Source organism: Megalops cyprinoides, chromosome 6, assembly GCF_013368585.1.
Source record: "Megalops cyprinoides isolate fMegCyp1 chromosome 6, fMegCyp1.pri, whole genome shotgun sequence".
In the NCBI taxonomy this organism is placed as follows: Eukaryota; Metazoa; Chordata; class Actinopteri; order Elopiformes; family Megalopidae; genus Megalops; species Megalops cyprinoides.
The window spans coordinates 8,880,652-8,893,156 of record NC_050588.1 but is presented as its reverse complement, the minus strand read 5'-3'; the positions used below and the strand labels follow the sequence as shown (position 1 = coordinate 8,893,156).

The following is a 12,505-nucleotide window of genomic DNA, read 5'->3' as shown; positions in this document are numbered from 1 at the left end:
GCGTTCTCAGACTGGTGGCTGTTGAAAGGGTTCTGGAAAACCTGCTGGGCTACATAATGCTGGTAGACCACACCATTGTCATCATTGTCGCCATCATCGTTAGGGATTAAGGCACCCCAGGGATTCTGCACCCTAAAAGAAGTGATCTTCTGGTCACTTTGGGTCAGCCTGCATGCTAATTTGGGAGCTACTTTGTTAGCACCCCCTGTGGTGAGGAAAGGTTTTAACCATATTCCAATGTTCAGGCTCAGATTGGAGAGTTTATTTCTGTACGCTTTTTTTTTTTTATAGCATTTCCACATTTTCATTACAAGGAGGACATTGGCAGAGCTGTGCTTTTGTCATAAGACTGCTCGGACGTTAAGTGGCTTCAGCTATTACAACTTAAAAATTGCTAGTGTATCCATGAATGCCTCCCCTTCTCTTTCTAATAGATCCCAGTCAATTAAGTGCCTTTTATGCTGCCAGGTAATGTTGGTCTGATCTGCATCAGTCTGGCTCAGACCACGTGTGACAGGAAAAAGGGCATTGTACCAGCTCTTTGGCACACTGAGCTGGCCAGGTGTGGGGTCAAGACGGGCTGGGGGTTAGCGAACCAGTTGGGAAAGGGGTGGTCGTACGCTCACTCCCAATGGCCCTCCTGCTGTGACAAACTTTGTGAGTAAGCAAAAGAAACCAGTGCCACAGAGCTGGGTCTTCTCTGGACTCTGGCCTGGCCTTTTACCTGTGTATGTCCCCTGTCTAAAAGCACCGGAAGAAACCTGAAGAGGGGGCTCTGCAGAAAGGTAGCCCTGAGGTGGGGGCGGGAGAGGGGATTCCCCTGGTGGTGGCTCAAGGTCAGCTGGGGTTCAGCACTGGGCGGGAACCCCTGGGGGGGAGTGTTGCGGGGTGCGGTGTGGGTGTCGGTGGGCGGGAGAGGAGCAAGTGGAAAACAGCCCCAGCTGCAGTAAAAGACAGAGAAGAATGTGCGTGCGTACACAAATAAACACGTACTGCTTCCTCTGCTAATGACAGGCGTCGAGCTGAGGGCTGATAAATCAGTGCGGGCCTTTTGGGCCTTTATGAAGCAGATTCCTTTCCTCCTTGCCGTGTCAGCGGGGTCAGGGAAACGGCGGAAATGGCAACCGTAGGCCTGCGCAGAGCTGTGTACTCTCCGCTGGAACATGCTGGAGTGAACTGTAACCCTTCATTAGTAGAGGTGATACACATTACCGAAATATCCGTCACTCGCATGCAGCATTCTCGCCTGTGTTTATGAGTAAGGAGGCACAAAGTGTAGGATTCAGTTCAGGATTTGGCAGTACACCTCAGTTTTTAATAAAAGAATCAGTTTCGGGTCAAACTTGGTGAACCAAACCCTGATCAAAGTGGGTTTGCATGTCACAAATGGGAGGCCTGTTGGCAGTTGCATTTCAGGTATCTGCTGCTTTGCTTCATGGGGAAAAAGGAAGGATACCAGCTAAAAAGCCCAGCGTGGCACTGTTTTACAGTAAAAGAGAAAGATTTAAGTAATGGTAACAAATCCACACATCTAAATTTTACTAGTTTTTCCACAATGTTTGATGTTTGCATTTTAAAATTTTCCAGGATTCGGCATTTAGCTCCATATTCCACCAAATATTTTGTGCTGGATTCGGTATTCCGCCAAATCCTCAATATATGAATTCTGTATTTCTAAGAAACTAAGATACTTTCCCTCAGTACGGCTGAGTCTGTGAGGGTCAGAGACACGGGTAGTGCACTGGAGTTCCTTCACTCTCCCTCAGGGGAAGGCTCTAGTGCGATGCCATATTTCTGTCAACACCCGCGTGTGTAAACTGGTCGGTAAAAAACCGCAAAGAATGATTAACGACCGTCTAATAATTCTGGTGCTTCCCAATTGAATGGATGGAGGATATCGTCATGCATAACCGAGCGATTGCTGAACATCCACTCCATCAGAAACCGGATCTGTTCTTTAATAACTAAACCATTTTTCTCTTTGGAGCCAGGCCTTGGTTCTGTACTCATTATTATTTTTTGGTTTACGTCCACATCCAGTATACCGTACAGTACGATGGGTGATATTCAACAAAGTGTAGCTTTGAAGACGTTTCTTCAAAGATGATTGCAAAATATCGCCCAGGGAAAGAATGTTCCCATTGGTAGGCTCGAACACCTGCGCAGGCCCTTATGGAATCCTTTCGTGTGTTTTCAGACAGATAGATGCACTAGGCTTAGTGGCTGTTACCAGACCAACTTCTTACATAGATCGCACACAAAACCTCAATTTATGTCCGAAAGATGAAATTATGCTGCCTCTTTGTGTTTTCTCTATGGGGTTTGCTATTCTAGAACTCACGACTTCCAAAGCTGTGTTATATGCTTCCCAAACGCGTTGCATTTTATTGAGTGGGAAGACAAAGAGTAATAGATTTTGTAATGATTAATGTTGATTGCATTTCATTTGTAACGGACGGCCCATAATTACAACCATTCATACCATGCTATGCTTCGCGTGTGTATCTAATTTAGCCACCGGGTAATTTCCATCAGTAGTGCCTGAGCAGGAGAACAGGCCTACAGCGTGTCACACAAAGCAACGTTAAAAATCCACCAAAACCCCAGCCGTATTGTATCGCAAAAATAAATATACGTAAATGCCTATATATGTGTATCATGCAGTCTCCACCTCCACCACCTTTTTTTAAAATTCCAAATAAATGGATAAAACTGATGCTTTCATCATATTTAATTTTCCATAAGAAATTTCCTCTGAATGAGAAATGAGCTAAATATATGAAACATGGAACACAACAATTGAATAATGTATTCAGTCTTTCATTGAGGACTAAAAATAACAATTCAATATGATTCACGTTAAATATTTAAATGTCACTGTGCGAATTGGTAGCGCCTGGTCTAGGCCTACAATATCATGCTGCATTTGGTACCCCACACTAAATTCAAAATATTAATCAAGTTCATTTGAACTTGAATAATATATTTTACTGTCTGCCTAAAAAATGTCACACTGTATTCTGCAAAGGTGTATTCCCAGTTGCATTCATTTTGCCTTGCACTTCAAGATGCTAATGGTGGTCTTTTAGAATCTTACAAAGTACAACTGATTTCACAGTTACATGTCTTTGGTATGATTCAAAACGATTGCGTTGACGATCTGTAGAGGGCATCTTCCTTTTCCTCGCGGTACTCATTGTCGCGGTGTTCCTGATCACTATATGCAGTTGATTATTATATCAGTATTTGTTATTAGCAGAAAGCTCTGTTTATAATAGCAGATGTGCATTTGTTATTGCTACATTTTAATTAGAACTTCATAACTAAACTCACACGTGATTTACATATCTTGAAACAGACAGAGTTAAAACATTGGTACTCTTTGTGGCACTGCCCGGACAAACTGTGTTTATTGGGTAGAGATAAGATTATTGATTAATGAGAATAATACGAGAAATTGAAAGCCTGTAACTTCATTTCATATCCACAAGGTGTCAGGCTTCTTCCACGGGTATTCACTGTAATCGTTTTGGGATTTCACGATGTCTTGTGTGATCCAAATCTGGTAATGGAGTTCGCCGTCCCTTTAGTTATTTGTGAAAAGTCCCTTGAGTGAAATCCCTTCATTGAACTAAGCCTCCTTAATTTCGTCTCATTAAATCATATATAATATATTTCCTGTAGTATTCCAAAACGAAATATGTTGAGCTCTGGAACTGGAATTAGGAAAATTACACGCTCTATCGCGGCTTTAATTCAGTAATTGAGGTCTCATCTGACACAAAAAACGGAGGGCCAAGAAGGGGAACCCCAGCTACTGTTTTATCTCCCAAAAAGACTTATCATCGGATCCATTAACCCTTCTGCGTGTCCTTAAAGGATTAGCGAGGAAAAGTGTGGAAAGAGGGCATGCTGTTGCTATGGGAACAGGAATCCCCGGTGACAAGGATTCTGTTCTCTCCGTGGGTGACGTCAATGGAATGTCGTTTTTTCGCGCCCTCCCTTTCGGTATTTGAGCCAGGTTCGTGGTCGTTGTGATGCTCTTACTATTTGCAGTGAGAAACGGACATGTTGGGAGATGCACACAAGCAAGGGTGTACATACCTACACCTGTATGTAATGCACAACATATCTGGACGAGGATTATAACGCCCTGAGTCATACACTCTGAGTTTGTTTTGCGAAGAACAACATTTTAGATTAGAGTTTTAGAAAGAGTACAGATATAAGGCATGCATGTGCGCATGCATACACACATAGACATACACACCACACACACACACACACACACACTCACACATCCAGACTGAGAGAGACACCCTCTTATTGGTGCAGTGTGAATAATGGTATGCGCAGAAACAAAACCCCATTCTTTGGTCTAAACTAAACTGAATGCAAATGGAAAGCCGAGATTGATATGTGCCTTTTCCTTTGTTCGGATGGCTAATCTTTACTGGTCAGGCCCAATGTCCTTTCATAAACACAGAAAAACACTTCTTCATGGAATGAGTTGTAACGTGACAACATTCCAGTTCCACTGTTTAGTGAAACAAGATCATATCATTTATTTATGCTATTCTGTTGTTGATTTACAAAGAATCCTTAGATCCTTACAGAAATACAGACTTTCACCTCATGCCTGCAGTGCAGTTTTTAGACACTGGGAGGCAGTAAGGAGCTGTTGATGGGTGACCATGTACGTTCACCAGAATAGAGGTGATAGATATGAAATTAAGAGATAAGATCAGTGTTTGCTTGCCCAGACATTGTAGATGTACTTAATATCTTGGTGTCTGTATGCTGAAATGACAATATGTGTATGTGCTTCCATCATTATGTGCTAGATTTGAAATGTTAATATTTGCATATTTGGGTTGATTTCTGTATCTTTCAAGGACGTGTGTGGATGTGTAATGATGTGCTTGCATATGTTTATTTCCCTGTATGCAATGGAAAAACTGCTCTTAGCCCATCATAATATAACGGATTGCACACACATCCACACATATACACATATACACACACACACACACACACACACACACACACATACACATGCATGCACACACAGGGAACGGAAAATTCTTATTTTGATGTTTGTGAGCACAGTGGGATCCCTTTTTTCTGGCTAGGAAACACACAGACAGTTTTCTGAGAAGTCCGTCCTTCTCTGGAGCTGTGTTTATCGTTGTGGCCCCTGCCAATTCAATTGTAATGTCACCATGGTGCTGTCAGAACCCTGTGACCCAAACGCCGGCCACATAAAATGCGAATTGCCCCCGACTCTCTCCGTGACACTTTTGTCCCTGACACCATCACATTGCACCCTTTTCGGCTGTTGTGTGTGTGTCCATGTGTGTGTCACACGCTTGTGTGTGTGTGTGTGTGTGAGACAGTAGGCAGGTGTGAGCCTCTGTGTGTGTGCTGATGGAAAGTCTACCAAAGGTTCTTAGGAAAGGGCTTCCAGCGCTCCAAGGGTGTCTATCCCAAGGGGTAGAGAGGAGAGAGAGAGAGAGACAGAGGGGAGGGGGAGGAGAGGGGAGTGGAGAGGCGGGAGAAGGAGACGACAGCAAAACGTGTGTTTGCTACTTTTCATCTCTCCCTCACTCCAAGTCTTTCTCTCCTTCATTCTCTCTCTCTCTCTCTCTCTCTCTCCCCCCTCTCTTTCGCTCTCTGTCAGTGCTGTGCCAGCACCGGGCTCGGCAAAGGCACTTCCGCGCACGGAACGGATCGCCACGGAAACCAGCCCTCTCCCTCTGCTCCCTCTCCTTCGCTCCCCCTTTGTCTCTCCCTCGATCCCTCTTCATCTCTCACTCCCACTCTCTGACAGCATGGTGAACAGGTAACTTCCACTCCAGGGCCCCCCCCTGCCCTCACCCCCACCCTGCCCAGGCACCGCCTCTTCACCATGGGAACCTGCCTCTGCAAAGGTCATAAAGGTCAGTATCCCTCCGTGTCCGTCTGTGGTTCCAGGTGTCTGTCTCGCCTTTGTCCCTGCCCGTGCTGTGGTGTAGTGTCAAAGTTCTCTGTGGTATTGTTGTAGTATGGTGGCCCTTATTGGACTTTTATTGGCAGGAACTATTTATCCTGAGTGCTGTACAGGCAAAGTCATACTTATATAGCGAATGTGTAATATGTGACAAACAATGGGCTGAGAGCAGCAGCTGAACAGACATATTGGAGCTCGTTTTCATAACTCAGGAGGTACAGTTTCAGTGGAATCGTGCCGCCTGAGTTAGCGCTGAATTGACTAGCGAAACGGTCTCACTGTTAAGTACTGTTAAATAGGAAGACTCCGTTCCATCGCATTAGGCAGCATCTGACATGCTTTCAACGGTGAGGTCGGTTTGCAGGTTGAGCGAGTCTCCTCCGTGCGTTGCTGATGGCACAAACAAACAAGTGGCACCTGTTTGCGTGTGTGTTGGCATGTAAACAAAGGGTCAGCAGAACCGAGATGCTGAGTGAGGTGGGACTGACCCCTGCATCCGGTCAGGAGCCAGCACTGGCACTCACGCACTGACACAGACTTCTTTACTACATATATTTATATGTGTATATATTACTTACTGCTTGGAAGTAACTGTGGAAATAGCATAATCATGTCTGTCCTCTGTACCTGCTTTTCATTAAGCATGAAACCTGTACCTGCATGCTAATGGAGAAAAATCTGCTCGAAAACACGTTGTCCGTCTGTTTCCCAGAATACCTCCAGAGCGCCACCGACCCCGCCGTGCCAGTACTGCAGTCCCGTGCTGAGGTTTGTAGTGTGAAAGTGTCGGAGGGGGCACAGGGGAGCTTTGAGGTAAAAGCCTCTTCAGCTTGTCGGTATTTGGAAAGCATGTGTGTGCGCGTGGCTTCCGGACAAATCAGGCTTTATCTGAGAGTTTTGATGAAATGCTGCCAGTACGACCAGGAAAGGGTTAAATTTCCAGCTGCCTTTTAAAAAAAAAAAAAAATCAGAAAGGCTTCTTGGCAAAATCTCTCGGAAAAAATCTCTTTGCAAATGAGGGGCACTCTCCTCAGGTGGTGTGACCCATGACCTTTGACCTAAGACACATGCCTCATCATGTGTCAGGAATACTAGCCTTGGCCGTTACGGTACAATATTGTAATGCTGTAATAATGACATCAGAGTCTGTGCAGTTTCAGGGGTTCAGGGCATCGTGAAATGGAACAAGACGCCCCTTCCCTCTGGGTGTTGTAAAAACGAATAAAATGAGGATTTGAAGAGGAGAAGGAGGCAGGGAGGGGGGAGAGGTGAGGGGAGGGAGGGAGGGGGGGATTGGGCAGAGGCAGCAGGAGCAGGTGTGAGGTGTGAGTCTGTGCTACAGTCAGATGGGGAAACACTGGCCCTTTGTTATCAGCTCAGACACAGCAACAAGTGTGTGTGCATGTATATGACCTTAATAGGTCTAAAATAGTCTCTCTCTGGTTATATTTGTTTGTATGTACGCTTTTGCACATACACTAACATACATGTCGTTCTGTAGTATCAGCTGCTCTGTATTATAATATTAGATTAACACTGTGTACATTTTAACGCACATATGTGCAATATGGGTGTATAAATAGAGGAACCAGTGCGTCACGACTCTGCAAACGTAATTATCACCTCACTCTTTTGTTGCTCACAGCTGCTATGGTGTGTTGATTCTGAATTTTATTTTTAACGGTTGAGAGGAAGTCGGGAGCTGTTGAGGGGAAGGGTGCAAGTGTGCATGTGTGCGCCCGCCTGTGTGTGTTTTCGTTCACTGGTGTCTGTTTCTCCCTCCACGTGTCTGTCCGTCCAGGGTGGTCACCAGTCATCCGGCCTCACTTCAGACGGAAGGAGTGACAACGGTTACAGCATCGCAGAGCTGGCAACTTCCTCCCTGATAGGTAAGACACACACACACCGACACGTGCACACATGCACGAACATATACACACACACAGATGCGCAGACATGTATATGCACTCACACATACACACACACGCGCACACACACACAGGCACGCAAGCAGACGCGTAGACATCCACACACACACACACACACACACACACACACACACACACACACACACACACACACAGACACACACACGCACAGGGGCACACTGGAACGCACAGGAACCGAATGACTGTCATTGTTGTTGATTTGCTTGGTTTGGTTTTCATTGAAAATCAGTCACTAATGAAATGGGAATCCAGTTGTTCATCTCGAAAGGCACTTGATGTAATTGAGCGCTCTCTCCATCTCTGATAGACACAAGAGGACCCCTCTCTCAATCTCTCTCTCTCTCTTTCCCTGCATTCTGTTCGTTAAGTGCCTTCCCTGCATAATGTCCCTGTTCAACCTTGCTCCTTATCTCCCTCCTGTTGCCTTTTCCTGGCTCTGCGCTATCGTGGCTGAAATCAAAATGCCATATCAACGAGAGATGCATCGCTGTGCATACATCGGATGCTCACAAAATGTCAGCATAAATGTCACATGTGCTGGAATAAAAAGTATTCACATATCTACCACAGTATACATATTTCAGCATATTTAAGGAACTTGTAGATAAAAAGTATGTTTCGCATCATTTCCCCTTCATGGTGGTAGTGGTAAAATAGGGAATGGCTTCAGTTAATATGGAGGATGTAATTGTGGGAAGTGAAGGGGGGGGGGGGGGGGGGTGACGTCATAGCTGATAGAGGTGATGTCTTTTTCACCCTCCACCCTTTATTTGGGGGACATTGCAGATGGCCGATCTGCTGAAAAGCACTCCGCCTATAAGAAATTCTGATATAAGAATCAACTGAACACAGCGCTCAAAAACACTGGTGCAGAGTCATTCTTGCACCCTTCAAGCAATCTGCTTGTAAGAATCAATTTGGGTTCACTCACAGCATGTAAGTAGGTACTGATTTCAGTGCAATGGTGAATTATTAGCGAGGAAAAACAGACTTTAAGGATTTGAATACATTCGTCTGTCGAATTCCTGTTCTGCACTAATTTCCGATGCACCTAGCATTTATTTTGGTAAAAAGAAAAAAAAAATGTTGTGCAGTTAAGGGCCAGTTACATTCAGCTTAAGGGTCTGGATGTCAGCCGACAAGGAGAGAAAATGGAAGAGGCTTTCTAAGGACCAAAATCGCTGCCTTCTCGAGTCTTTCGATAGAGATGAGTATCACCAAAGAGACGCAGCTGTGAAATGGGACATTCCGTCTTCTGTGCTGTCTGAGATTTCTGAAAGACCATCAGGAGCATCTTGAGGAACAAAGGCGGAGATGTCAGATCGCGAAAATGGCACCTTTGTAGCCCACACAGTAGCAGTCATCTCAGAGACAAATGTATTGGCCTGAGCCAAATTATTATTTCATCAATATGAATTCAAGAATTCTTTTTTGAATTTTATTCATGTATTTAAGGGCTTAGAGTGTGCTGGGGTGTTTCAGTACATGCAGAGGCAGCAGTTCACAGACAGTCACAATTCAACAGCAATTGCCATTGCAATAATTTATGTGAATCATGTTGATAAAAATATATTTTATTAATTTCTTAAATTTCTTCGTAAACATGTTTTGTACTATGTTTGAAGAATTTAGCTAAGGATATTTCTCAGTTAAATTTTAGAAAAACATTGAAAAAAAATCAATTCATTCCATCTTTGAGAATTGCCCATTTATAAGAATCAACCTGGACAAGTGTGATTCTTCTTCGAGAGTGCTCTGTCCATGTTTAATCTGTGTTTGAATGTTTTGACAGGTTCTCACCACAGTTTCTCTTTTCCTTTTCTGGTTCTCTGTATCCCCTCCTTTCTGTTCCTCTCCTTCTTCCACTCTCTCTCCCTCCTCCTTTTAATTGCCACTCTGTCTCTCTTCAGGAAGTCATTACTGAAGCCAACAAGCATTATGGGTCTTTGAATTTTTTAGTCAGTGCCGGTGCAAGCTCTTTTAGTCCTGTCAATGCTAATTACAAAGTCAATCAAAGAACTGCAGCTACTGCAATGTAAAAAAGAACAGAATGTGCACATGATTCTCGGGTCGGCTGTATGACAGCAGGGTGAAAAGGATGTGTTTGCTTTTGTACCCCTCTCTGCTGCTTCACCCTGGCCAGCCAGTGGTACTGCAGCTAAACAAATGTCAGCTGACTGCGATAGTAATTAAGTATGTCATGATCCTTTTCACCCTTTTCCCCTGCTTTTTCTCCAACCATCTTTTTCTCCCTTCCTGGTCTCGTCTCCCACTTCATGCCCTCAGGTCTGGTGGCCACCATTAAAGAGCACATCACCAAGCCCACAGCCATGGCTCAGGGTCGAGTTGCGCACCTCATCGAGTGGAAGGGGTGGAGCAGTGGGGGAGCGACTGGGTGTGGCTGGGGGAAGGATGGGTGTGGCTGGGGCGGGGTTGGGGCGGAGCTGCAGGAGGACCATCAGTTCTACTCACACCTGGCTGACGAGATAAAAGAGGCTCGCTTTGCTGCAGGTTAGCTCTTCAGAGCGGGATACGGAGAGGCACCTGACTTAGCAACAAGTATTTATAATGATCCTCATGATCCACATACATGCATGCCTAAAGCCGTGATGTTGGTTGCAGCTCCTCTATGTTTGCCTGTATTCATTTATTAACCTCTGCTTTCTGTTTGACCATCTCTCTCAGGAGTGGCAGAGCAGTTTGCCCTGGCTGAGGCTGCTATATGTGCCTGGTCCCTGCAGGAGCGGCCTGAGGAGCCCAATGGAACCTGCGCTCCTCTACAAGGTACTGCCACTTACACCCTATACTGAGCTCTGTCCACCACTCATACTCAACCCTGTACAGAATCAAACCTCTGCCTGCTGCTGACACAGGAGACTGAGCCAAACCCTTACCTACTAATAACCCTATACTGAACCAAACCCTTACTTGCTGTTGCTATTGCTACTGTAATTGTTATTAAACCCTGGATTGAACCACACCTCTGCCTGCTACTGATCCCTGTTCTGAGCAAAAGCCTACCTGTTACACAACCCTATATTTACCCAGACCTGCCTTTTACTTAACCCTTGACTGGAAAAAAACCAGCCCACTACTGCTCCCTACCCTAAGACCGGATGCAACCTTCTACTAATCCAAATCTATATGTAAACTGTATCTTCAACTCAATCCATAAGGTCCTGGTCCAAATTCTACTATCCACTGATCCCATACTAAATCAAATTTCATTTATTACTGATTACATACGGATCCAAATTCCACCCATTAGTCAATAAATACTAGACCAAACTTTACTTTGTACTCATGCTCATGCTGACTAAAGCAGAACCAGCTCTGAACACAGGCTAACCCAGACTCTATCAATGGCTGCACTGTTGCTGAGTCATACACTAATTGAACTGATATAAAACCAACAGTGGGCACTATGGATCTACTTTTCCTCATTAAAAAAATATTTCAGTGCTACTAGATATTGATATCATCAAAAAGCAATACATATAATATGAACATAAATGCCCAGGCATAAAATAAAAACACCACCAAAGCATAGTTAAACACAGGAGAACACATAAACTCAAGTGATAAAATGAATACTGTACATCACAGCAGTACAGAGTACAGAATTTTGGGCAAACAAGTGTTACTCTGTGGGAAACAATTGGGAAAGAAAGACCCCAGTCAGGAATATTAAGGCATGTCCCTTTGACTCCACACCTCTCGTAATCCATTATTGATGCCTGCCCCTCACTCTGAGTGACAGTGTACGTGAGTGTGAATCTGCTCGTCATGCCTGGCCAGGACAATGCAATGCGACAGCAGCGCAAAAGGATTTCCCAGGGGGCCGTTCAGGAAATGAGAATAATAAAAAGGTGCCGCCTGAACAGATGTGACATTGCTCCCTGCCACGTCACCGGTGTGACTTACCTGGAAACGGCAATTACTGCCCAGTGGTTTGGTGGACCCCTCCCAGGAGAAGGATGTCACCTTGTGGTTAAAAGGATTTGTGAATCGGGATTTGCATGGCGATGAGGGGTTTGTGACTGGACCTCTTCCTCCTAATTTTTCTCTCTGTCCTTTTTCCCTGTTTCTTTCTGTTTTCCTATTCCTTTTTATTTTATTGCTTTTTGGCCATACAGTGCTAATTTTAAAAATGTTGTTTTCACAAGTTCTCCTTTCACCTTCCTTCTCAGACACTGCTGACCTCCTCCTGTCTCGGTTCCTATTGGATGGCGGGAGTGTTGGCGTACCCCAGCATCTCTATAACCTGAACCCGGATGCCAGCCAAGACTCCAGCTCTCTTCCCCAGCAGTTGTCCACCCCCTCCTGCTCCTCCAGCTCCCACTGGCAGCCGGACGTACAGCGCCCCCTGCAGGTGCGGAGGACCTCGCCCCTCGACAGCTCAATTCGACAAGCAGACAGCGGCTCTCTTTCTGAGGATGAAGTTTTTTACAACTAAGATTTAAATAAGGAGGTGCATCTCTTTGGTCATCCATTCTCTTCCAAACATTTCAACTTCTCAGAAATTCCTCACCTTTTTCTTTCTTTATCCATTCTTCAACTGGCCTAT

The 12,505-nt window shown here is 44.8% G+C and overlaps 1 protein-coding gene across 1 annotated transcript; it reads left to right on the top strand.

The window, feature by feature from the left end:
- Positions 1-56: 56 nt before the first annotated feature.
- Positions 57-12,394, top strand: LOC118778925 (protein FAM131C-like). The gene is made up of 8 exons (XM_036530726.1): positions 57-98; positions 749-836; positions 5,859-5,939; positions 6,702-6,802; positions 7,791-7,878; positions 10,225-10,449; positions 10,624-10,722; positions 12,129-12,394. The coding sequence occupies exons 1-8, from the start codon at positions 57-59 to the stop codon at positions 12,392-12,394; spliced, it is 990 nt and encodes a 329-aa protein (XP_036386619.1).
- The last annotated feature ends 111 nt before the right edge of the window (positions 12,395-12,505 follow it).

Bases quoted from the DNA above. Each gene is read 5' to 3' on its own strand.
- LOC118778925 (XM_036530726.1), top strand. From the start codon at position 57: ATGCTGGTAGACCACACCATTGTCATCATTGTCGCCATCATC. The intron at 5,940-6,701 runs GTCAGTATCCCT...TCTGTTTCCCAG, and splicing joins CCTCTGCAAAGGTCATAAAG to AATACCTCCAGAGCGCCACC. The intron at 10,723-12,128 runs GTACTGCCACTT...CTTCCTTCTCAG, and splicing joins AACCTGCGCTCCTCTACAAG to ACACTGCTGACCTCCTCCTG.